Source organism: Eptesicus fuscus, chromosome 3, assembly GCF_027574615.1.
Source record: "Eptesicus fuscus isolate TK198812 chromosome 3, DD_ASM_mEF_20220401, whole genome shotgun sequence".
Classification (NCBI taxonomy): Eukaryota; Metazoa; Chordata; class Mammalia; order Chiroptera; family Vespertilionidae; genus Eptesicus; species Eptesicus fuscus.
In genome coordinates, this window is record NC_072475.1 from 20,972,612 (window position 1) to 20,998,397 (window position 25,786).

Here is a 25,786-nt window from a genome sequence, read left to right on the forward strand (position 1 = left end):
AACGAATTGGGCACAGACATGAGGCAGTAAGATAGAGCGGCTATAAACCACGTGCTCAAAATTAAACCGCGAAGAATATATGTAACATACATCCCAACAAGACACGCTACTCATCAGTCTCTATTGCCTCCTGAATAAGGTTAAGTAGGCTGATATTTAAATCCTTCATGATAGGATTCAACACCTTTTTCCTGCTCCATCTCCCTCTAACATCCTCTTTCACAACCTCATCCAACTGTACCACTTGACTCCTTTGGTCTGCATTTGCCCAGCACTTCTTGCATCCATGTCTCTGTGCATACTCGACCCTGACTTGAGGTGTCCTTGTCTATCTGTCTAACAATGGGCTCCTATGACCTAAAACAAAATCCTGTTCATTTTTTAAAGCCCAAAGCAAACATCACCTCCTCCATGCAGCCTTCTCTGATTGTCACAGAGTCCAAATGAATGTCTGCTTGGCTCTCCCCACCACCCCAAAATTACCTGAGCTGCTGATGTTTCTCCTCCTCCTCCTCCTCTTCCTCCTTCTCCTTCTCCTCCTTCTCTGATTTATTATTTATTTATTTTAATTTTTAAATTACAGTTGACATTCAATATGTACAGCATAGTGATTAGACATATACATAACTTACAAAGTGATCCCCCCTTATAAGTCTAGTCCCCACCTGGCACCATACATAGTTATTACAATATAATTGACTGTATTCCCTATGCTGTTCTTCACATCTCCATGACAATTTGGTAACTGCCAATCTGTACTCCTTAATCCCTTCACCTTTTTTTCACACAGACCCCCAACACCCTTCCCATCTGGCAACCATCAGTTTGTTTTCTGTATCTATGGGTTTGTTTCTGTTCTACTTGTTCGTTTATTTTGTTTTTCAGATTCCACATCTAAGTGAAATCATATGGCATTTGTCCTTCTCTGTCTGACTTAGTTCTTTAGCATGTACTTCATTCTGTTCTGTATTGGTCTTAGCCATTTTAATGTCTGTCTCTTTTATTAGACTAAGATGCTTGAGAAAAGATGGGTCTTGTTTATCTTGGAATGTTCCTTCCCAGCACCCAGAACACTGCCCACTGTGTGGAAAATATTTATTTAATAAATGGAAGAGCAATGTGATTTCTCTGCAATATTAGCTTCTCCCTAGAAAAAGGCAGGAAAAAAAACAACAGCTTTTGTTGGACTGCTGAGTTTGAATAATTTTAGTAAATTTGTTTGTGTCATAGGCTTTAGTGGATTAATTTTAAACTAAAAAAATGAAAAACATTATGTTTCCAAATTATCTTCCTCTTTTAATCTTAAATGCAAAGCAGTGCTCCCCAAAACCCACTTTTCTTCTCTGTAATATTTTTCACTTCCTGCATTTCAAACATAATACTTCTTCACAGTTTGATTAAAATTAGGCATTTTACTAAAAAATTGAAAGTATTGGGTTCAATGATCTCTTTGGAGATGCCTGAAGGATGTGGCCCAGCATTTATGGCTAGTGCCACTTTAAACGGATCACTCCAGATCATCTCTAAAGGTCACTGCGCATTTCATAAAGGCAGCAGCTTCTCATTTTATGATATCCTCAGGCAGGGCAAACTAGCCCCACCAATATGAGTGGATGCTTACTGTCTGGGTGGGTGTCATCTTCTGTTTTCAATGTCCCAAAAGCTGCACTGGATCAGCCTGTTACAGCAAAGGTTTATCAGTCAGCTGTGTTGTACTGAGCTATTCTTGCCTATTTGAAGAAAAATGTAGCTTAAGTATTCCCCTCCCAATGTATGTTGAATCATTCCCATTTACCTGCCCAGACCCATGCCCTACCCTTTCTACTCTGCTTTATACCCCATGTGGCTGCTGTATGCTCCTGTGACTTTTGGCTTCTTGTTGGGTTAAGCCAGTTGGCAGGATAGAAGAGTAATTGGGATATTTATTTCTTGAACTCTTTCCCTGTGGGCTGGTCCTATCCCTCCATTAAGGGTCACAATTTCTATCAGATGGTCCTCACTACTCACCCCCATCTACCTTCCAATTGTCCTTCAGGCTTAGGGCTGGTAATAGATCCAGCTATTACTAGGCCTGAGGCTCTGTGGCCTCAGGGACAGTCCCTTGTCAGTGGTCTCTGTATCACTCTCCTCAGATGTCCCATGAGTATACCATCCTTTTCCTGTCATGGCCTTACTGAACTACCATATCATATCAGACAAGTCTCAGGTATCCCAGATTTGGTTTTGTTTTTAAATCTCGTTCCCCTTGTGAAAAACTGGTGACCAAGTCCTTAGTGGGACAGGTGTTGGGTAGTGGGTGAGAGAAGAAAAATGAATGAAGTTGTCTCCTTGGCAACTTCCTTTATTAATATTTGTGGGAAACATCTCAACACTAATAAAAATCTAAACAAAACAATTAAAAGAGAATTAAAAAGGAAAAAGGGAATTGTAGAAACTTAAACTTGGAAATGACCTTGGAAATTGTTTGGGAAGGGATCTAGTCCATGCCCAGGGCCACAATCTGAGGACAGCTTCTATGTTTACAACATCCTTACCTAAAAAGAAAAATTTGAAAGTCTAGTCTCTTTCTCTTCTTGTAAGGACACTAATACCATCATGGGGGCCCCACTCTCAGGACCTCATCTAAACCTAATTACCTCCCAAAGGCCCTGCCTCCAAATACCATCACATTGGCAGTTAGTGCTTCAATATATGAATTTGGGGGAGACAAAAATATTCAGTCCATAACAGTGCCTGACATAAAGATAGCCTCCTAGGGTGGCCAGCATGAGCTCCAGAGTTTACTTGTGTGTATCACATGAATGGTGACTGGATGGTGTGGTCAGGTTCTTTCTCTTGGGGATTTAAATAGGAAGTTTGCAATTAGGCAATCTATAGTCCAGGAAGCCATGGAAGCAGAGACCAAGTAGCTGAGTCACAGTGACACGGTGAATAAAACACCAGAGTAGGAAAGAGCAGACACCACCTGCTGAGGGAGGCCAGGAGAAGATGGGAACACTAGAGAATATGGTCTCCTAATGACCTTCCAGTTCACTCTCAAGCAGGTCCTTTCCTAGGCTTACCTAGCTAATAGTTAAAAAATAAAAACTTTTCTAATAAAAGTCCTCTTTTCTAATAAAACTTTTCTAATAAAAGCCCCAGGATTTAGTATTATTGAATTGAATTGAGTCATATGACCTAACATTTTGTCAAATCACTGTGACCCATACCAGGAGCTTGAGAGTAGGGGTCTGAAACTTTAAATATCACTTATGAGATAAACGTAGGATGCTCTTATTAGAAGAAGGGAGAAGAGATGTTGGATATGCAAAAGAACAAACCCATTTCAGTTTCTTAACACCTGAAAGAGTCCATCGAACACAACTACCATCCAGACAAGTAAATCCTCTCTTTCTCTGTCATGTACTGCATCTGGTCCTGTGGCCACAATTTGAGGATTCCAGCAGCAACAAGCTTACCAGATCTCCAGCAGTGTGCAGAACGGCCCCCATTGCCAGCAGGTCCTGCTGCCAGCTCCCCTTGGTCCTGTTTCTATCCTCTGTAGCAACACTCCCAAATGTCCTCCCTCCTCCACATGACTGCCTTTTGAATTTCAGAAGACAGTTAACAATTAAGAATGATTACGGGGAAATTAAAAGCAGGCAATCATTTGTTGGAAGGAACATATTTTCTCATCTACCTACATGTAACATTAAATAACTCATTTCTAATCAATTAAAAGGTAAAGCCCCAAGCCAAAAATGCTAGGTGTCCAAAAATTCTCTCTCCTCTTCCCCCACATGAAAGCTTTTATAATCAACAGCCATATTCCTATAAATGCTGTGCAGTGCTGTTGAGTGAGTGAGCACTGAGCCTAAATAACGATGTTAGCTACCCCCTCCCCCACCAGATGTGGAACATAACAGCGGTTTGTACAGAAAATGCATTCTGACTAGCAGGGAAATGGGATGACTCTGCTTCCTACTGGCTTTTGTTTAATGAAACCTCCATTTAAAATGTCACTTAATGAGTTATAAATGGGCGAATTGATCTGTAAATGAACCTAGAAACAACTGGGGTATAAGCCAAAGGAAGCTCTTGGGACCTAGAGACTCAGTGAGCTCACTGCAGCAGCAAATCCTGGGAGGGCCTCCTGCATCTAGGGGTTTTGCCCGAGACTCAAAGTGAGATCAGTGACAGGAAGAAAGTTCCCCAGTCATAATCTTTGTGCATCTTGTCTGTCTGCTCAAACCCCTTAAGAAGACCTGAGTCATCCTCTGATAGAGGCAAGCAGACATAATCTGATAAAGTGAGGCCCCTTAAACCCAGAATTGGCTATTGGGGGACATAGAAGGTTCTTCCTGGAAAATCAACCTGGAGGTCTGAGGTCAAAAGTGACAGCATTAGACCCTCAGATCACTGGGAGCCTTCCACATCAACAGGTTTTACCTAATGGCCAGCTGATTCTAGCAGTTTCCAACTGTTCTTCCTGCATCGAATCTCTTACACCTCCAGGCCATCCTATTGGCTTCCAAATGGGTCTTCCAAAAATACCGCTTACATTCCTCCAGTCCAGTCCAGAATCCTTGCTGAACTTTCTTACTTCAACCCCCTCCCCACAACTGCCCAGGAGGGGAGTCTTAACTGCTCCCCTGCCAGCCTGATTACCCCTAACTGCCTTCCCCTGCGGGCCTGGTCACCCCAACTGCCCTCCCCTGCTGGCCTGGTCGCCCCAACTGCCCTCCCCTGCTGGCCTGGTTGCCCCCAACTGTCCTCCCCTGCAGGCCTGGTCACCCCCAACTGCCCTCCCCTGCTGGCCTGGTCGCCCCCAACTGTCCTCCCCTGCAGGCCTGGTCGCCCCCAACTGCCCTCCTCTGCAGGCCCGGTCACCCCTAACTGCCCTTCCTTGCAGGCCTGATTGCTCACAACTGCCCTCCCCTACAGGCCTGGTTCCCCCCAACTGCCCTCCACTGCTGGCCTGATCACCCACAACTGCCCTCCCCTACTGGCCATCTTGTGGCAGCCATCTTGTGTCCACAGACTTTTATTCCAGGCTGCACACAATAGATTCCAGTTGATGTATGTACATTTGTTTTGCATTATTTGTTAGCTACACTCTTTTTCAAATAAGGTTCCATCTAAAGTGTTTTGCTCATTATTTCCCAATAGGCCTCTCAACCTCCCTGCCTCGGCTAAAGCTGCTTCCTTTGCTGGTGTCTCCTCCTTCCCATGTTCTCTTTCCTTGCCTGGGTTCTTCTCTGTCCCTAATGCTCAGATCTTTTCTGATGCCACCATAGTTTCTCCATCTGCCCCAACCCTCAGTGAGCTCTCCCTCTTTCTCCATATTGTGTATCAGCTATACCACTTGTCCTGACATTTAGAGTAGGCAACTAGTTATCAGGGAAGGTCTGCGCCGTTCCCAGCCAGGAAGAAAACCCTTTGAGGAGGGGCTGAGTTTCCTATCTCTTTGCCACATTAGGGTATAGAACTTGTCAACTCAACAATGAAAAGTGCAGATTGATGTGGTGATCAATGAATGGTGAAAACAAATAATTGAGTTAAGGATATATAATATGCAAAAATGAAAAGACAAATGAACAAGTGCAAAATGATAGTATGTGGCAACTGATTCACGCCTTGAAAAATATTCAATTGCATAAGACAACAACAGCAATATCAACAACAACCTCTATATTATGCACAGAAAATGAAAAATATAAAAACCAAGAAGATCAGTTGTTTCCGTAGTGTAGTGGTTAAAAACCAAGAAGATATTGACAACAATGTTAAACATTGAAAGTCTGGATCGGTGAATACTTGACATTTTTTTTTTTTTTTTTTGGTCTTGCTTCCATGTATCCTGTTTCTTCTTAGATAAATCTGTGGTAAGTTTATAATAAGAAAAATAACTTTAAAAAGTATTTTATTTTATTTTACTTCTAAGAGTAATACATGTGCATTATAAAAAAACTTTAGACAATACAGTACTTGACAGGGCATAGGTGAGAGCTTGATCCTTCTATCTCCCAAGTGAGTTTTGCTTTAAAGGAGATGAAAGTCTAGGGGTCTCCTATGTTAACTTCCTGTGATGTGCCAAAGGAAAGAAATTAAATAGAAGAAATCTCATAGGATCTGAGATATGTTCTTTTTATAACACCTTTCCTTTGAAAATGAATGGAATAAAGAGAGAATACATCTTTTAGAAAAATATGTTAGATAGTATGAGGTAAAGTGACATGTATAATACAGCTTCTCTTACCCTAAGATGACCAATAAATTTGAACTCAAATAAGTAAATATTAATCCATTAATATAGTTTTGGAAAGATCTTCAGTTGCTTTATTTTTCTCAACCTGACCAGGCAAGGGTGACTTTGTGCAGAAAGCAATTCCAGAGTCTGATTCATTTCTCAGTTTTTCAAGGGTGAAGATGAAGGCTTATGAAACTCCACCTGTAGATTACTTAGTTGAGATCCCAATTAATTTAGATGTTTAACAAAGGCAGATTTTTTCTGCCTCCTTTTCCTCAGTAATGATATAATGTTGTAGAAGACTTTGACACAATGCCCAGTACACAGTGGGTGCTCAAAAATCTTTCTTTCCTTCCCTCCCTCCCTTTCTTCCTTCCCTCCTTCCACAATATTTTAGTTGGCATGAAATAAGAGCTTATAATATACTATCTTAGAAATCATCGTAGTTCATCAATTCCTTGAAGCAAATATTTTTCCTTTGCTGAAATTGTGACATAATTCCTAGTTGCTTCTGGCTCATGCATCACAACTTTCAGAGGGGATGTCAGCTGCTTGGAAAACATCCCAGAGACATCAGTAGAGCTTTTTTTTTTTTTCAGAGATGCATTACCAACACAAAGAATGATAGTGTGGACATTGATGACTCTTAGTAAAACATCCAGAAGCTTCAACTTCTAAATGAGAACACACTTGGGGAATACTTTAACCAATTTATTCCCCTTATATTTTCCTTTTTAAATATGTACAAGAGTGAAAATTTGGACTGAAAAGTCTACCTAAGTCTAAAAAGACTCAATAATTTTTAAATAAAAAGTTTAAGGTAGAAAAAAAACATTGTGTCATAATTAATTGGCCATAATTTTTTATTTTGGTGGTATACAAAATATTGATATGTCTTATGGCTTATGGAATCTTAAGTTGGATGAAATATAATATTTCTAATTACCTTGGAAAACAAATTCTCTGTGATATTAGTTATTTAGAAAAATCTTTTGTCTGAAGACATGGCAAATGTTTCTGACCAGCTTTTTCCATTAGAAGCAACAGCAGAAATTATATTAATGGCTAATAATTTAGGAAGAACTAATAAAATTTATAAAAAATACACAGCCCACATGTCCCTGTTTTCTCCCAGTTTTATAACCAGGTTCCTGACAAGTTTATGAGAAATTACCAACCATGAAGAGGCCTGAACAAAATAATGAATTGTGAATTTCCTACTTTCCACAATATAGCATTATGAAACTTTTCCTTGAATCTATAAAATAATGCACAAATATTGGAGATCTGGCTGATACATATGATTTGTCAGAAGTTTTGAATTAAGGACGTGTTTATCAGTGGCTGTGGATATATTTTCAATGTTAATTGAAAAGCTTAACTATCCTTTAATTATGTTTTGGTTTTTGAACATGTGGCTGATACTGTGCGAATCCTTGTATTGGCTTGATCTCAGAGAATCCAGGTAAGGATTCTCTGGTGACACTTTTCTTCCAGGGAAGCAGAAGAGTATACATTTGGAAGTCTCTTTAATTCAGTAGAGTCTTGGATATTTCCAATTTTTCCTCTCAATTTTACTTTCTCTGTTATTTCAAACCTATATTCATGCAAATCTAAGCCCAGGCTAATTTTCATGACTGATTCAATTTGTCAGAGTATAATCAATTGTTCTCCAAACCGACATGTTAAGAATTTCTAATAAATAGCAAGCTCCCACCCTCATAATTCCTCTTCTAATAGCAAATAATAGGCACACAAACTGGCTTGCCATCTGTACACTTTCATGTTTAAAATTCTTTGGATATTAGCAGATCTTTTCTGTGTTGAATGAGTCCAATTTTTCCTGGCTGCATAATTGAATGTTTCCTGGCCCTGGCTGGCTGTGGCTTCCAATGGAAATAAACCATAAATTCTAAGTAGACTCACCAAAAGCATTTGACTTTACTTGTAAGAAACTGAATCAATCAAAAATTTTCCAGGTAATAGGAAAACATTTTTTTTTCTTGAGTAATGGGAATAAAGTATTATGAAGTATTTAAAAGGTTGATAAAAGGCATACTCAAAAAGCTACCAAGAATGAATGATTTAATTGTTCTGAAATTTTTAGACTTTTAATATTGAATTTCCCCCCCTCATTCATAATAAGAATATGATTTTTCTTAAATGATATTAATGAAATGACACTATTCAAAGCCCTTCTCACAAGGAAATTCTTGCAGTGAGGAGCAGCATGTGCAATGTTGAGAAGGCAGGCTACCCCCAGGGAAATCCCAGATTTGCAGCTTCCTGGCTGTGTCACCTTGGGCAACTTATTTACTTCTCTGTGTTCCATGTTTTCTAAACTATAGAATGGCGTTGATAACATAGCACCTCCACATGGGGTTTTATAAAGAGTAAATGAGTTAATACATGTGAAGTGTTCTTAAGAGTTCCTAGGCTATAGGAAGTGCTGTGTAAGGGTTACTGTTACTAGTAATTGCTGAAGTCTCCTGGTGTGCTTGTTTGAGAGATTAAAGAGTTCCCAATAGCTCCACATTTAATAAATTGAGTTGGATACTTAACAGTTATTAAGTGCCTTCTATGAGCCAAGCACTATTTTCATGCAATTCCCACTATTATCCAGAGAGGTATGTTCTTTTTTTTAATTTTTAAATTATCTTTATTGATTAAGGTATTACATGTGTCTTTATCTCCCCATTGCCTCTTCCTCCCCACCCCCCCGTTCAGGCCGTCAATCCCCTGGTGTCTGTGTTCATTGGTTATGCTTATAAGCATGCATACAAGTCATTTGGTTGATCTCTCCCCCATACCCTCATACCCTCATACCCCCACCCTCCCCTACCTTTCCTCTGAGGTTTGACGGTCTGATCAATGCTTCTCAGTCTCTGGATTTGTTTTTGTTCATCAGTTTATGTTGTTCATTATATTCCACAAATGAGTGAGATCATGTGATATTTATCTTTCCCTGGCTGACTTATTTCACTTAGCATAATGCTCTCCAGGTCCATCCATGCTGATGCAAATGGTAGGAGTTTCTTCCTTTTTACAGCCATTTAGTATTCCATTGTATAGAGGTACCACAGTTTTTTAATGCACTCATCTGCTGATGGGCACTTAGGCTGTTTCCAAATCTTAGCTATTGTAAAGTGTGCTGCTCTGAACATAGTGGTGCATATATTCTTTCTGACCGGTGTTTTAGTTTCTTGGGATATATTCCTAGAAGTGGGATCACTGGGTCAAACAGGAGTTCCATTTTTAGTTTTTTGGGAAACTCCATACTGTTCTCCACAGTGGCTGCACCAGTCTGCATTCCCACCAGCAATGCACAAGGGTTTCTTTTTCTCCGCATCCTCGCCAGCACTTGTCGTTTGTTGATTTGTTGATGATAGCCATTATGACAGGTGTGAGATGGTACCTCATTGTCGTTTTGATTTGCATCTCTCAAATGATTAGTGACTTTGAGCATGTTTTCATATGTCTCTTGGCCTTCTTTATGTCCTCTTTAGAAAAGTATCTATTTAGGTCCATTGCTCATTTTTTGATTGGATTGTTTATCTTCCTTTTGTTAAGTTGTATGAGTTCCCTGTAAATGTTGGAGATTAAACCCTTATCAGAGATAACATTGGCAAATATGTTCTTCCATGCAGTGGGCTTTCTTGTTGTTTTGTTGATGGTGTTTTTTTTTTGTTTTTTTTTTTTTGTTTTTTTGCTGTACAGAAGCTTTTAATTTTGATGTAGCCCCATTTATTTATTTTCTCCTTAGTTTCCATTTCCCCAGGAGCTGTATTGGTGAAGATATTTCTTCGGCATATGACTGAGATTTTGCTGCCTGTGGATTCCTCTAGTGAACTTACAAAAAGAGAGATTAAAGAAACAATCCCATTTACCATTGCACAAAAAATAGAATTAAGATACCTAGGAATAAACTTAACTAAGGAGGTAAAAGACCTGTCCTCGAAAAACTACAGGACACTGAAAAAAGAGATAGAGGAAGACATAAACAGATGGAAGAACATACGGTGTTCATGGATTGGTAGAATCAACATCATTAAAATGTCCATACTACCTAAAGCAATCTATAGATTCAATGCACTCCCCATTAAAATACCAATGGCATATTTCACAGACCTAGAACGAACTCTCCAAAAATTCATCTGGAATGAAAAAAGACCCTGAATAGCTGCAGCAATCCTGAGAAAGAAGAACAAAGTAGGAGGGATCTCAATACCAGATATCAAGCTGTATTGCAAAATCACTGTTCTCAAAACTGCCTGGTACTGGCACAAGAACAGACATATAGACCAATGGAATAGAATAGAGAACCCAAAAATCGACCCAAACCACTATGCTCAATTAATATTTGACAAAGGAGGCAAGAACATTCAATGGAGTCAGACAGTCTCTTCAAAAAATGGTGTTGGGAAAATTGGACAGATACATGCAAAAAAAATGAAACTAGACCACCAACTTATACCATACACAAAAATAAACTCAAAATGGCTAAAGGACTTAAACGTAAGACAGAAAAACCATAAAAATCTTAAAGGAATCCACAGGCAGCAGAGAGGTATGTTCTTACACCATTTTTCCTCAGAGGATGCTGAGGTGCAGGGAGGTTGAGAATACTGTTCAGTGGCTCATGGGAAGGTAGGGGAGAGCAGAGCTGGGATTCACATCAGCACCAACTGAACCCACACCCCAGAGCCCTCCCAGGTTACCATGAAGACTCCATGATGAGAAGGAGAAGACTGGGTGCTCGTTAAGTAGGCTGTGGTCTGTTCCTTATCAGCTCTGTCTCCATGACCCAATGATGACCCTTTGACATTATTTCCAAAGAATTTCAAATATCAGGTAATAAATAGAGACCAGCTCAGACCATGATGAAATTGCAGTTAGTGGTAATGAGGCTTTACTAGTATGTAATCCTGTACTCCATATCTCTCTGAAGCACTTCATGGGATCTGTAGAAAAAGAGGGTCTTAGAAATAAAAATGTGTCACCCTCATATTTCAAGTGAGAGAGAAGGGGCAGAGAGAACTATAATGACACCCGAGGTCACAAGAAAGTGACATCGCTGGGTTGGGAACCCAGGCCTTTGGCTGCTGTTGCAGGTCTCTCTCCACAGCGTTTTTCTCCCTCTGTATATGTCTTTGTCCTAATCTCCTCTTCTGATATGGATGCCAGTAATGTGGGATCTAGGGCCCACCCTAATGACCTCATTTTACCTCAATTACCTTTTTAAAGATCTAATCTCCAATACAGTCACATTCTGAGATACTTACTGGGAGTCAGGACTTCAACATATGAATTGGGGAAGACCCATAGCTATATATCTATTTCTGTCTATATATCTATGTCTGTGTCTATGTCCCTGTCTATATCTATGCATATATACAAATTATCATTTGTGGGGCTAATTTGAACCTGAAATAATAATAGTGAGAACTCCTCCAAATCCTATTGTGTGACAGTGAAAGCATACATATTCCAAATCCAATTTCCCCAGCTTAATTAGCACGTGGCCTGTTAGCACAAACCCATTAGGGATGAGCATTCTCACAGTCAACTAATATCTAATTTCCGGGCTCCTGAGACTTACTGCTCCATTAATGTTGGAAGAGTGAGCACAGCTGGGGTAAGTCACCACGCTGCTGGCTGGCTGTCAGAAAGCCCATGTGGAGTCAGATCTGAAAAGGTGCACTGTGGGCAGCAAGAAAGGGGCATGCGCTGCGAGCATTCCTCGGGCCTCCATTACTGGACTCTCTTTGAGACACATCCTAGAGGCTGGAACACTTGTCTGTACACAAGAGGCGCGGACGTGAATGTGGGACAGTTACTCCTTTTAAGTGTTCAGGCTGTGTGAAACTAGAAAGGGCAGGCTTTTCTTTTTTTTTTAAGGAATCACATTTATCCAAGAATTTGGCATATTCCCACACTCTTCCCTCCTTCCTTCCTTTCTTTTTTCCCCTTATCTCCCTTTCTCAATTATTTATTGAGTGAGGGCCTGCTGTGCACTAGGCACTCCGCTAGGTCCTGTGGGAGATAAAGAGATGACTCAGTAGGGCTGCGCCATGCATGTTTTTATTCTGATAACCTGTTCCCTGTTCTGCTTTTGGTTATGTGTCCAGCCCTTGCTCTGCTAATTCTTGGCAAACCTGAAAGCCACTTCGGTGAACAGTGTCAGATCTTCCGTACCCTCGACATTCCCCTCCTCCCTGCAGAATTGGTAGCACCTCCTGTCCCCCAGCCACGGGCTCCTGACCCCTCTGCTCCTGTGATGATCATTGTGCTCAACTTGCCTCCCAGGATGCTTTATTTTTTCCCTTTTTATGAGCTGTTCCTTCTGATTCCTCCCACTTCTTCCTCTTCTCACTGTGACTCTTTTCCTGATTCACACTGATCATTTCCGACGAGCCAGCTTAGTGTGAAAAAAGAAAGGATCTAGTGACCTGCTTCCTCTTTGCCCACTGTTACTTATTCTAGGGAACAAAGATACTGCTTGAAGAACTCCTTCCTTAGAGTTGAGGGTAAAAACCAGGCCTCCTAGGTTCACTTGTCCCTTGCTACAGCCCTCACCCCATCCTAAGGTTACTTCCCGGCCACTGGACATGGGGCAGTTGTTTCATTTTTTTTCAAAGTAAGGAGTGGGAAGGGCATGGAGTGTAAAGAATGAGATTTCACAATGAGATTTAAACCTTATCTGCAGGTTATAAAATGTTAAAATTCATACCTGAAATAGAATTCAAAGCAGGCACAGGTTCCACTTGAAAATTCAATTCTTGCAACTTAATTTGGCTGGGAAGAACTGGTCAGGCTTGCTGTTTTTTATCATATAGACACTGCCAGAGTGTGTGTTCTCCCTACAGCTGCCAACCCCTGGGAGACAGCCTCCCTCCTCCCCTGCTAGTCAAATTCACGCCCCAGGCAAAGTCCTACCCGTCTCTGAGGGCTGCCTGGGCATCCATGAACTCCCTGAGGTCCAGCCTCTGTAAATCATCTTTGCACCTCAGTAGCAAAGTCAGATACTTGCTAGATTCCCAATAGACGTGTGGGAAATCAAGAAATGAGACTTTCTCCAGCTCCCTATAACCATTCCCCTGCTAAACCCCAGGGTGTTTAGTGCCTGCACAACTCATTCAAAAACTAACCTGCCTCCGACATCGTTAATGAGCCCCTTTGAGAGGTCAAGGGGGAAAAGGGGGAAATATGTAATACTTCAAACAATAAAGAATTTAAATTTTTAAAAAGATGGAATGCTTTGTCCTTCCCACCCAGATTGCCAGTTCCTTGGGGAGAAGGGCAGTGTTTCATTTTTCTCTCCATATTTCTCTTGTCCGCCTAGTGCAGAGATGGGGCTCACAAATATTGTTGATGTGAACCCTGTTCCCTTTTGCGTGACAGCAGTGTCTGTTGGGAACCATGCTTAGAAAACCGATTTTGCAGAAGCCACAATTTTGTTGTAAATACATCTACACAAGGAGCCTGGCTTCCATGCACTTTGAATGGAGAGACAAACGGTTATTGGCCCGTTGGTGCTTAGTTTGATGCAACCGCATTTATTGAGCAGTTGCTCTGCACCTGACACTGCCCCAGGCGATGCTCCTGCCTCACCTCTCGCTGCTCACCCCTGATTTGGGGATAGTGCTGGTTCAGCTGGCCACAGATGACCAGGGGGTAGTGCACGTGCTTCCAGACACCAGGCCTGGGCCCTTCTGGGTGGTCATGTGGACCTGCTGCTTGCCCAGTGCAGGCCCCTTGGGGGGAGGGGGGAGGGGGGAGGAGGTGCCAGCTTGCTGCCTCCTCCCCCATCGTTGGCCCTCCCTTGGGAGCCAGAATAGATTTTGCAGCGAGTTCGATGTCTTGACTCCAAAAAGTCTGCACTGTGGCTTTTCAGGAAACTTCAAACTTACCTGCTTAAGAAATAATGCAAAGGGGAAATGAATGCTGGCAAGGCTAATAGGGATTTTCAGCTGTGTTTTCCCAAGCCAGCCAGCCAGCCAGCCGGTCAGAGTATTCCCGTGTTAATTCACTGGCATGATCTTGGCGGAAGCACCCCCCCCACTCTGCCTTCCCCCAGTTCCAACTGTTGTGCGGCAGCAGGATTTGGGTTGAATCTGGGCAGAGTCCCCCTTCCCCCCTTGTAGGAGCAGCCCTCGGGATTCTGTTACCGCACGAGCCTGTGAAAGTGATCCTCGCCTTCCCGTGGCACACAAAGGCAGGAGCTCTTTAAGGGAGCCAACTGCCTGCTCCTCCGCACAGCTGCAAACCAGGGCTCCTGTGGGCTCAGCCACCCAAGCTTTTGCCCGAACATGAGTGGGGAGGGGTCTTGAGGAGCCCCCAGGACATCCCGGAGCGGGACAGGGAGGGAGCAGACCGTCTGCGTGGATGGAGACCACCGGCCCCCGGGGATCGGATTAGGATTAGCTGCTGCTCGGGGATGCTCAGCGCGCCGCTCGAGCATCCTGCCTGTGGTCCAGGGAGTGCGGGCAGCGCACGCTGCGGAATGCCTGCGTGGATCTGACCCAGCGCCCAGAGGCGAGCCCGCATTCGGACACGGCGGATGGGCTTCCGGCCGGGCTGCGTGCAGGCAGCAGGAACGCTCAGCTCCAGGCGGCTGCGAAAGCCTCCCGGCTGCATGGATTTGGCCGTTTAAGCAGCGGAGATTCCTCCCCGGGAGGATCCCAGAGCTCGATCCGCGCTCCAGCTGTGACAACTTCGGGGCTGGCTGTTTACTTCTGTGGGCTCCGGGCTCCGTCCTGCACTGCAGCCGCTCCCGCCGCTCCCGGCTCCCAAGTCTGCCGCCAGGACTCCCCAGACGGCATCCCCAGGAAGGGGGCCAAGGAGGGGTTAAAAGACGAGCAGAAACCCTCCCAACTACTCAACCTCTCGTGACTGCCTGGGTTCGGGGGTTCTGAGAGGGACCGTGCGCTGCCCGGGGGAGCGATGCAAGTCTCCATAGCCTGCACAGAGCACAATCTGAAGAGCCGGAATGGTGAGGACCGACTTCTGAGCAAGCAGAGCTCCAACGCCCCCAATGTGAACGCAGCCCGGGCCAAATTCCGCACGGTCGCTATCATCGCGCGCAGCCTGGGGACCTTCACCCCTCAGCATCACATTTCTCTCAAAGAGTCCACCGCCAAGCAGACTGGCATGAAATATAGGTATGGATGTGAGCTTTCCTCTTCCCGGGGGGGGGGGGTGGGGGGGGTGCCGTGGTCTGTACAGGTGCAGTGGAGACAGTTCATCAGGTTTGCAAAGTGACTTCCTTATTGGTGGGTCACCTAATTTAGAACTCTCAGGTGTCCCTGATATAGCTCCGTAGGAGGGTAGAAAACCCAAATTGTGGTGTGTGTGCGCATAGGATTTTTTTAAAAAATGCAGCCCATTTTGTATATTCTGAAGTGTTAGGTACACCTTAGGAGCTGTATGCAACCTAGTCTTCAGAGAATAACACAGCTGCTGGGAACTGGTTTTGAGATCAGGGTAGCTTTTCAGCAGCATGTGGTTGTCCTAGTTTAGGCTACAGACTGTGGTTTCTGTGATTATACGATTAAAAATAGTTTCCCATCTAGTACTCATTTATCTCTGGAAGGATCCCGGTAACAAATGCTACACAAGCTTTTGAGGAAGTTTTGTTGCAAATTAGATTGAACACTGACATTTAAATCTAAATTACTGCTTGAAGTAAAATGTAGACGCTATTGTGAAGTCTGGAGAAAAAGTCAGTTGTTGTAATACTGGTTTCCTCATAAAATTTTAAGGTCACTCTTCCTCTGTAGTTTTCCGTAGTTGAAAATCGTCATGGTGATAGTTGATGCTCTCTTAAAAAGGGAATGACTTAAATTTGAGAAGTAGAAAATTGCATTATTCAATTATATATGTCTCCTGCCTCTGATTTGCACTGAACTTTCCTGACTTTATTGCTCTAAAACTACTGAGTTTCTAATCTCGAAGGATGTTTGCAAACGTTGAGGAGGAAAGCTAATTGATGCATGTTCCAAAGGCTTTGGTTACCCTCACATGCAAATATGATTTTGTCGATGATTTACGTTTAACTGTCCACCCTCTTTCTTAGGAACCAGGTTTTAGGATAGAAGGAATGTGATGCAAGTAAAATAGTGCACACCCAAGATTGTTTCCCAGGTGGGATTTTTGAAATAAACACTTATACCAATTTCTATAAAACTTGTCCTTGAAAAAGTTTCTTTGCAGAGTTACAGGAAAGCTTCTTATTGCAAAACAACAACAACAACAAAACTTCAGGTGCTGTTGGTTTTTATATTTTTGAGGCATTAAGGAAGCAAGCTGTGGGTGGGGGTAGGGGTCAGGGCACTATAAACCATGGCTAAAACCGGACCTCAGCGTAATGCAAGCAGCCTGACTCCAGGCAGCTCCTTATGTGTCAGCAGTGTATCTCTGCTTTCCTGATATTCCATGATGGAGCGTGGAGCCCACAGGGACGGTCTGCTAACGGAGACTGCAGTCTTGAGTGCACTGGCACTTTCTATTGCTGCTTCTGTGGCACACACCCAACCCCTGCCACGAGGACACAGCGCTGCTCTGCACCGGATTCAGCGGCTGAGATGAGGATGGGCTGCTTGCTGCTTCCCTCTGCAGGGCCCCTAGGACGGGACACTCAGGGTTAAGGCAGATCAGAGAGGTGATTTGAATTGTGGTCTCCAGCATGTCAGCAGCACTGTGAGCTTCCTTTTTGTAAACCAGAAGAAATAAAAACCCTTCCTTTCTGGTGGCAGAATGTCCAAGTTGCTTGGGGATCACTGTATTGGAAGAGGTTGGTCTTATGATGGCTTTCAGACACAGGAGATTTCTATTAAGGGTTTTCTGGTACTAGTTGCTCAGCTCAGATGGGATGATAATTGCCTCTCTTTACCAGAAGGTGTGCAAGTAAGATTCACGTGGGCATCTCTCATTACTGGTAACTAAAACCTGCTCTTTTCTGACACAAAGGTAGCCACCTGTGGTCTTCAGTATACTCTGAATTCAATATGCTATTTGTTGTTTATGGTGACTGAATAAGATACCTGGTCTCCACGCCCCCTCTTATTCTGAACCTTCCTATCTATGACAGGCAGGTGGTTTTGTGTGTGAGTATGACTTAACCCCTCTCTTTTTCAAATTCTACTCAGAGTGACCTTAGGGAAAGAATCATGAGATTGTGCCAAATGTACACTAAGATTTTCTTAGTGTTGGAGAGACAGAGGTGCGAGGAGAAAGAGGCTAACTGTACACTTTAAAAACAATGAAAGGAATCGTTTTGTTAGCCCAGTTAACTTTTTACTTTGACATTGATGTCACTAAAATATAATATCCATGTGTGGACTATTGATTGATGATAACAAATAGCAAAACATAAAATATAATGCCATAGATTTGGGGAGGGAATTGGCTTACGTAAGTGATCAGGAAAATGTCTGAAGGAACTAGAATGGAAAGTCAGTGTCTAATTGTGTTTATAATAATACTTTTATCCTTGCCCTGGCCAGGTGACTCAATTGGTTGGAGTGTCATCCCGTACACCAAAAGGTCTAAGGTTCGATTCCTGATCAGGGCACATACCCAGGATGCAAGTTCGATTGATTCTCTTTTGGGGCACACATGAAGGAAACTGATCAATGTTTCTCCTTCTCTTTCTTTCTCTCTCTCTAAACATATCCTTGGGTGAGGATTAAATAACAATAATAATATTTTTATCCTTGAAAATTATTGCATTAGGCATAGTTTAATCTGGATCCACAAACCCTAGAAGATAAAAACTATTATCTTTTTGTGTATTTTTTGAGGAGAACGTTCTTAGCTTTCATCAGAAGTTAAAAAATGCCTACCACTCAAAAATTATCAAAAAGCAGTGTTATAGAGTAAAGAGATATTCATTTAGTCAACAAATATTTAATGCGCACCTATTCTTCACCAGGAACCTTACTGGAACTGGATGCACAAAGGAATAGAAACCAGGCAAGGTTTGGGGCTTACATTCATTGGGAAAACAAACGAACAATAATAATCTATTGTAAGACATTCCCATGAAGGATATGTTTTGGAGGGTGATAGTCATGCCTGGGCCAACTTAGTTTATCCATTTTGAGGCTATCAGCTCTGCTTTAGTTTCAGGACTATGACTCCATCTTGGGGCACAGGTAATTGTGTCCATATCTGCCACCTGTTTTTGCCACCCCAGGGACTTCTTTTAGGTTCCCATCATGCTGTAAGGTGCTGCCTGGCCATTGAGGACTTATCTATAACCCTGATAAAGAAATAGAATGCCTTCTGCTCATATAATGCATTAGGATTTTTAAAGCCCAACTCATATCATTGTCTGTGATTACCACTCATTAATCAAGAACTCATGAACTTGGATTTTAGAAATAATATACACTTGTGTGAAGCATCTGAATTCTGAAGGAATAAAATGCTCAAAGCCACTATTAGACCCCACACTACCCTTGTGCAAGAATCTTGCATAAAATTAGCTATTGTTTCAAGGATAAGGATGGAAAAATAATCCATGAGAACAATTTGCTACTCAAATAGTACTGTCAGCCCAAAGAACAAGATTCCACATAATGTTTATCCTGGGGACTATCCTATATGCAAATAACAGAACTATTTATTACATTACTTAGAGTGTTTACACTTGTGCTTTGTTAATGCATGAGCATTTCTTTATGTTAATTTTGTGTGTTTTTAATCTCAGACTTCATTAGACCATGCTAGAGTTTGATGTACAATCTGCAACCATATGTGATAGATGTAGACACACACATGAGCCTTTCATCCTAAGAAAGCCAAATCACTCAGAACCGAAGTTAAGCCAGATTGGTTTGATTATTTTTGCTTGTTTGGTTGTTGGTATCATTTCTGTAAGATTTTAGAATGATTCAGCTACTAGATTTGACATCGTCTCAGTGCTTTTGTCATTCAGAATTGAGCACATTTGTACTGATGAGCTAGCTCCAATTCTATCATTTCTATCATTGTTACTTTAGCTCTAGAGCAATTTGAATATTGATGGATGCATTTTCATTGAGAAAAATTTTCTCTGTAACACATGCATTCACGTCAATATAGTCTTGTGCTGTATAGTTACATAAGACATGTTAAAATTCTTAAGAGGATTCTTTACCAGAAGAAGTATTGCCTGAGCAATAATCTAAATTCCACTAAAAAACTTCTGTTACCAGTTTTTTAGGTCAATCACATGACCACTTTAGTCATTTAAAAGTTTTTAAAATAATTATAGATTCATAGGAATTCTCTCTCTCTCTCTCACACACACACACACGCACACACACACACACACGCACAATTTCCTTGTACCTTTAATCCAGTTTTTTCTAGGGGTCATATCTTATGTAACTACAGTACAACATCAAAACTAGTAAGTTGACATTAGTACAGTCCACAGAATTTGTTCAGATTATACCAGTTACATATATACTCATGTGTGAGTGTGTTTATATGTCTACAGTTTCATCACCTGTGGAAGTTGTGTAACTACGACCACCATGAAGAAGCAGAATTGTTCCATTATCACAAGGCTCCTTCAAACTACCCCTTTATAGCCATAGCCATGTACTCCTCCCCAGTCCCTAATCCTTGGCAACCACTAATTCGTGATCCATCTCTATAATTTTGTTGTTTCAAAAACATTATATAAATGGAATCATACAGTTTTTTAATATTTTGGAATTAGCTTTTTTCCCCACTTAGCATAACACTTTTGAGACCCATCCAAATTGTTCTGTGTATCAATAATTCATGTCTTTTCATTGCTAAGTGGTCTTCTATGGTGTGGATGTTCCACAGTGTTTTTTAAAAATTCATCCACTGAGGGACAATCAGGTTGGTGTCATTGTTACTTTGAGGATGCATTAGAAACCATGAGATTATAACATTATTTCCAAATTCTTTCCATGTCATTTAGTAGCTCAGAAGATAACTTCAAACTACTTAACAGGCACCTGAGGTCCTTCATGGTCTGATTTCCATCATGCTTTCCAGTTGCTATTCTTTGTTTTCTCATTTTACCTCCAACTTCATGCTTGAGGTAAAGACTGCTCACGGTACCCTGAACCTTCTTGTGTGTGTGTGTTTATGTGTCTGTATAATTTTTCACACTAGTCCTTCTGTCCTGGAATGCTCCTACCCCTATTGACAAGTCAGGCAAACTCCCATGCATCCTTCAAGACCCAACTCTAGCATAATCTTCTATGTGAAACCCTTGGCTCCCTCCCATATAGCATTACTCTTTACTGCCTTCACTGCATTTGGTTCTTACTTCTGTTATTGAAGTGATGGATTGCATGGTGCTGGTATCATATATCTGCATCTGTGTCTTCCCCATTAGTCCGTGAGCAGCATGAGGTCTGGATTTTATTCACCTCTGTAACCTGGCACCTAGCACATAGTAGCTACTTGGAAAATGACTACACATGTGGGACACTCTGCTAAGTGCTGAAGATACAGAGAATCAGAGTCCTTTCTGGAATATTTATAGTTTAGCCTGACTAGTTTTCTACACAAAGGGCTGCTGATGTTAAGTGATACAAAGAATAAATCTTGCTGTAGTTTGAGGAGACCTCATTCACCAGGGCTACTGGAGTCAGGGAGAGTAAAAGGTGAATAATGGAGCTTGGTATTGAGGAAGGAGAAATACCAAGATGAACAGAGAGGAGGAGGACAACAGATTTCATCAGGGGAAACAGCATGTCCCAAAGACGGCATGGAGCGGTGAGAAGTCATGGAATAGGGTAGAGCGTTTGTGCAGGCAAGTGGTGATAGAGCATATTGTAGAGTGAAAGAGGGATTAGATGATGGTGCCTTGGAGATCAGGGTAAGCAATTTAGACAGAAGGTAAAGATCAGCAATGGTGGAACCTCTTATCGATTTTTGATCAGGGTGTCTGGTTATACAATTCTGTTAAGAGAGGCTTAAACTGGCAGTTGCTCCCAAAAGGAAATTCATGGTCTCACCTCCTACTCCATATTTCACATTTGAAATAAGAGAATTTATGTTGAATTCTGTAGCACTCCCTATATTTCTATATAGAATCAAGACCACCTAGAAAAGACACAGAACAGGTGCCTTTCCCATGCCATTCCTTCCCCTGCCTCTTTATTAAAGCACACGTCTCATCCACTGTTCTTTACCTCCCACGAATGGTGGGCAGACTTTGAATCAAAGCAATTGAAGTGAGATCAGTCTTGCCAGCCCATTACGTAAAAGGCACCGTGTGTGTGTGTGTGTGTGTGTGTGTGTGTGTGTGCATGCGAGCCTCCGTATAGGGAAAAGTGGGAGGATATAGGTGGGCTGAAGTGGAAGAAGAGAAGAGCCAGCTCTGTGGCTGTGTTTCAAATAGAAATATTTGATTTTAGTCCAGAGAAGAGAGCAGCTTGGTTACTTAAAATGCCATTTTTTTTCTCTTTTTTGGTAAAGAGTACAGTTGTCATTCCTACTGACTCCCATCATGGGTGTGGGCTTTCCTCTCTTCCTCAAAGCAAAATGCTGAGAATGGGGAGGAACCTTCCTGAAAATTAGTTGCTGACTCAATCTCGTGGAGTTTATTCCACCTCTGCAAAGCACCAGTCAGAAGTCTGGCATCCATGGGATGGTGAGAAAATGGTAGGAGGGAGGGAGCCTCCTGGAAGTTGTCAGGCAAAAGCAGTTCCAGTTCCATGGCTGCATGTGTGCGTGTGTGTGTGTGTGTATACATGTGCAAGGGAAGGCATCCATCCAGTGTTTACAGAAGCAGTGCCTCTTCTAGCTGCAATCTTTAATTGGGTTGTTTCAGATAGAGTCCTTGATCCCAAATCTACCTAATAACCCCCTTTAGAAGTGCCCTCATTTTAATGGGTGTCCTTCTTAAAAATTTTCTGCAAACATTTCAACTTAAGGTAATTTGAGAAATGTTCTGCGAGGAGAAGAAAATAGCATTAGATTCAAAAGGAAAATCAGATGAATAAATTTGACTGATTTTTCAAATTCATTTTATCAAATTCGTTATCTATTATTAGTATATTAATTCATGAATAGTATGAGGTTTGAGACCAGCAAATCTGATTAAAATATATGACTCTTGGTTTCCTTGAGTATTACTCAAAACTCCTTTTAGGAGAGAAACCCCTTTGTGAGAAGAATTGAATTCACAAGCATCAATTCATACTTTTCCTACAAGAATTTCACAGTCATTACGATAGTTATAGACATAAAAAAAATGGTTTGATGTTGCAAATTAATCATGTGTGCTTAATAAACATCACTGTCACCAGTTTTCCACTCTTTTCAGTATTAGGAAATAGAGTGATAGAGACTGAGGAATTTAAGGCAAAAGTCTTCAAAATTTCCATTTCAGTATTGAGAATGATTGACTAATTCTGTGCAATCACTAGTAATGAATGAGTTAGCAGTGGTGTCCACAGGGAGGGAACTCCAGTTCAGTCACCTTGGTTTACAGAGAATGGCCAGTTCCTTGGCCAGAGCTACTCAGGGAGCAGATGGGAGGGTCAATGCCAAACTCAGTTCTCCTGATATCATGAGCAGGATTCGCTGTACTCCTTTAGTTTCTACATTGCAACTTCTTGGTTATGCCTTATTTTTTAACACAGGAAAGAAGCACTGTGTGTTAATGCTTCTAGAAGGGACAATTCCCATCCGATACATATGCACAGTTTGCAATTTAGCTTTTATCTCTAGAAGCAGCAAAGCCATGCTGTGCACTGAGAGAGCCAGACCAGTTTTCTTCACCTCCTGCAGAGCTGTGAGGACCCCGAAGTATCCCCCCGATAGCTTTTTACTTGTACACGTTCTGAAGCTGGCCGTAAATTAATTTCCAGATGATGGTGTGCTTAGCATCACAATTGGTAAGGAGGGGGTTGATGACAAATATGTGATACCTTAATCAATAAAGTAATTTAAAAAAAACAACAAAAAAAACTGGTTTCTCAGAAAGAGATCTATGAAACCATGGGCACAGTGATCGGAGAGTGCAACACGTCAATCCTGGATCAGAAATGCTCATTTGGGCATTCAGCACCGAGCATGTTTTACTCTCCTTCATGCTTTCAGAGATTACTTGGAAACCTTGCTCCTGAGACTCAGAATCAAAGTACATTTAAAAATCCTCCTTGCAGGTTGATTTTCAGTTACTCAGATTGGAAACCAAAACAGAAGCCCAGCAGTGATTTTTCTGTTTCCCTTAGAATCGACAGCGAGGGAGGTCTCTGAGAGCGCTCGCACGGGCCATCTGGTCCAGCCCTCATGAGAAATCTGCACAGTTTTTCCAATTTACACTGTGCAGCAAGTACTTGTAAAGGCCCCTGAAGAAATATTGTGTAATCTCCTTTCACAGCAGTCATGAAAAAATTTGGCTCTTCTTTCTAAGAATCGGAATCATTCATTAAGCTCTGAAATGCTCAGAGGAAGCAATAAGGTGAGGGTGTTTAGATGTCTCGTCTGTTGTCTGGATCCTAACAGTTTAGAAAGTGGAAATAGAAGATTGAGGGGCAAGAAAGCAAGGACACAGCAGTGGGGCAAGGGGGGAACTCAGTGGCATGTGGAGGACCCCCCACCCCGGGGACACCAGGGAGGGGACTCCTTCCCATTCTGATTCCAGCACCCGCTCACCTGGCCCGACTGTTCTGCTGCTGAACCATCCAAGAGTGAAAAAAAAAAAAAAAAGCATTTCACGAGGTCAAAGTCCTTCTTGCAATTGACTCAGCTCGTTCCGAGCTGTATGGGAAGCTTCTTGGTCTGTCCTTGATTGAAATAGAAAATGAGCTAGCTATAATTTCCTGCCTCGTAAGGCTTCTGGTACTTGAAAACCATCACCACGACTCAGCCTCCTAATTCCAGGATGGTTCTCATCCTTTCCTCCTAGTTTTCGTTTTCTGATTCCCAATTGTAATTATGGCTGGCATTTAAACCCTCTACAGCATGACTACATCTCCTTGAAGCCCTCCAGAGGGCTTCGATATAGTTCGAAGTAAAAGTCTAGACTTTTTGTACAGAACAGCAGGATTGCCTAATAATAGAAGCCAACTCTGTCTCCTTGTTTGCATTTCATGGTCACGCTTACTGTATTTGGAGAAAAATCCTTTTTAATATTTTGAGTCAATCTTTGAGAAATTTGCTGTGAAACATTTTTTTAAAAATTCTAACCTATTTACTAGAATCGTAAAGGATGACTGTGCTGATACATAGTAATTCTTGTAGGATCGTCAGCTCTAAATATTATAGTGGTGACAACTGATGTCTCTTGAGTTGAAGAAGCATGAAAAGGTCAACTTTAATCTGTAAGTTTCAATGCTGGTTGAGTATCCACATAAAAACTAACAAGGTATAGTACAGTTAATTGGACTTTTTATGGACTCTTATGGAGAAGTGTTTTTCAATCTAACAGGTTTAAATGTAAAGGCAAGTGTGCATGGCTAGTCTTATTAACAAGAGAAGTTTTTTGCATTTGTAATTACCACCTTCCAGGAGAGTATCCCAGAAGGGACTCCGTTGCAGTGTTCTTCATGATGAGTTTGTACTAGTATGTACTGGAAGGACCATTTGGTTTAAAAGAGCTCTTATGTAAGAAAAGCAAGCTTTTCCCTGAAGAACATATGCTAATAAAATACCCTCTTTCCCATTTCTTTGAAATTAGTTTCCACTTTAAAGTTGGTTTTTATGCCACTGGGTTTTGTTGGTAGTGTCTTTGGCCTGAGACCAGAGCAGCAAGCTTATTATAAAAATCAATCATGTAAATAATCTGACTTTAATGCATGTGCCTTCTCTCTCTCAACTCAAGAACCAGCAATGCATTCTCCTGAGGCATTTGATGAACATAAACCTTTTGACTCGCCATTACTCCGTTTCCTACCTCTTCATGCACCAGCGCTTCTGTATCACCTTGTATTTACTGAAAAGGCTGAAAATCCAGAAGTCTTAGTCCAATTCCAGAGGGTGTTCATCTTGATGGAAAGCATATAGGATTAGTTTTAATGAGGAGAAAATAAATGAAGTGTAAAGGGACTCAAACAGAAAGTGGGTGTTGGAGAATTCATGGTCTCACTTCCCACTCAATAATGGCTTATCTTTTGTTTCCAAGGAAGAAGGTTAAGGTTTCGATTTCACTCAAATATAATTTCTCCAAAAGGTCTAAACTTTTCAATACAGAATAGCAAGTTTCATGAATTAGGACATGAACAATTCTGCAAATCAGGAGGCCTGGGTCTCTCAGTCCAGAAAAGCACAGGATTATTCCTAACCACAAAAACCAGCGCACACTTGCCTGGGACTCCAGCCTCCACCAGATGTTTCCTGTGGGCTTCAGCAGGACCTTCTGTGGTCCTATTTCAAAACAAGAGGTGATTTAAAAGGGGTCCAGCAAGAACCCTTAGTTTCTTATCTTGCAACAAACTGCCATGAAATTAGTGACTTAAAAACAACACGAATTTATTCTCTTACAGTTCCCGAGTCTGAAGCCTAAAATCAATGTATTGGCAGGGCCGTGTTCCCCCTGAAGGCTGCAGGATAGGAATTAATTTCCCTCCCTTT

At 41.8% G+C, this 25,786-nt stretch overlaps 1 protein-coding gene across 3 annotated transcripts in view; it reads left to right on the plus strand.

The window, feature by feature from the left end:
• KCNAB1 (potassium voltage-gated channel subfamily A regulatory beta subunit 1) overlaps positions 1–25,786 on the plus strand; it is a 307,111-nt gene that overhangs the window by 78,601 nt on the left and 202,724 nt on the right. For 2 of the 3 annotated variants that reach the window (XM_008142222.3, XM_054713663.1), the window contains exon 1: positions 15,173–15,390. The exons of the other annotated variant lie outside the window; for it this stretch is intronic. In XM_008142222.3, the coding sequence (XP_008140444.1) occupies positions 15,173–15,390 (218 nt within the window). Of the gene's footprint in view, positions 1–15,172; positions 15,391–25,786 lie in introns of those variants that run through there. 3 annotated transcript variants of the gene reach the window in all.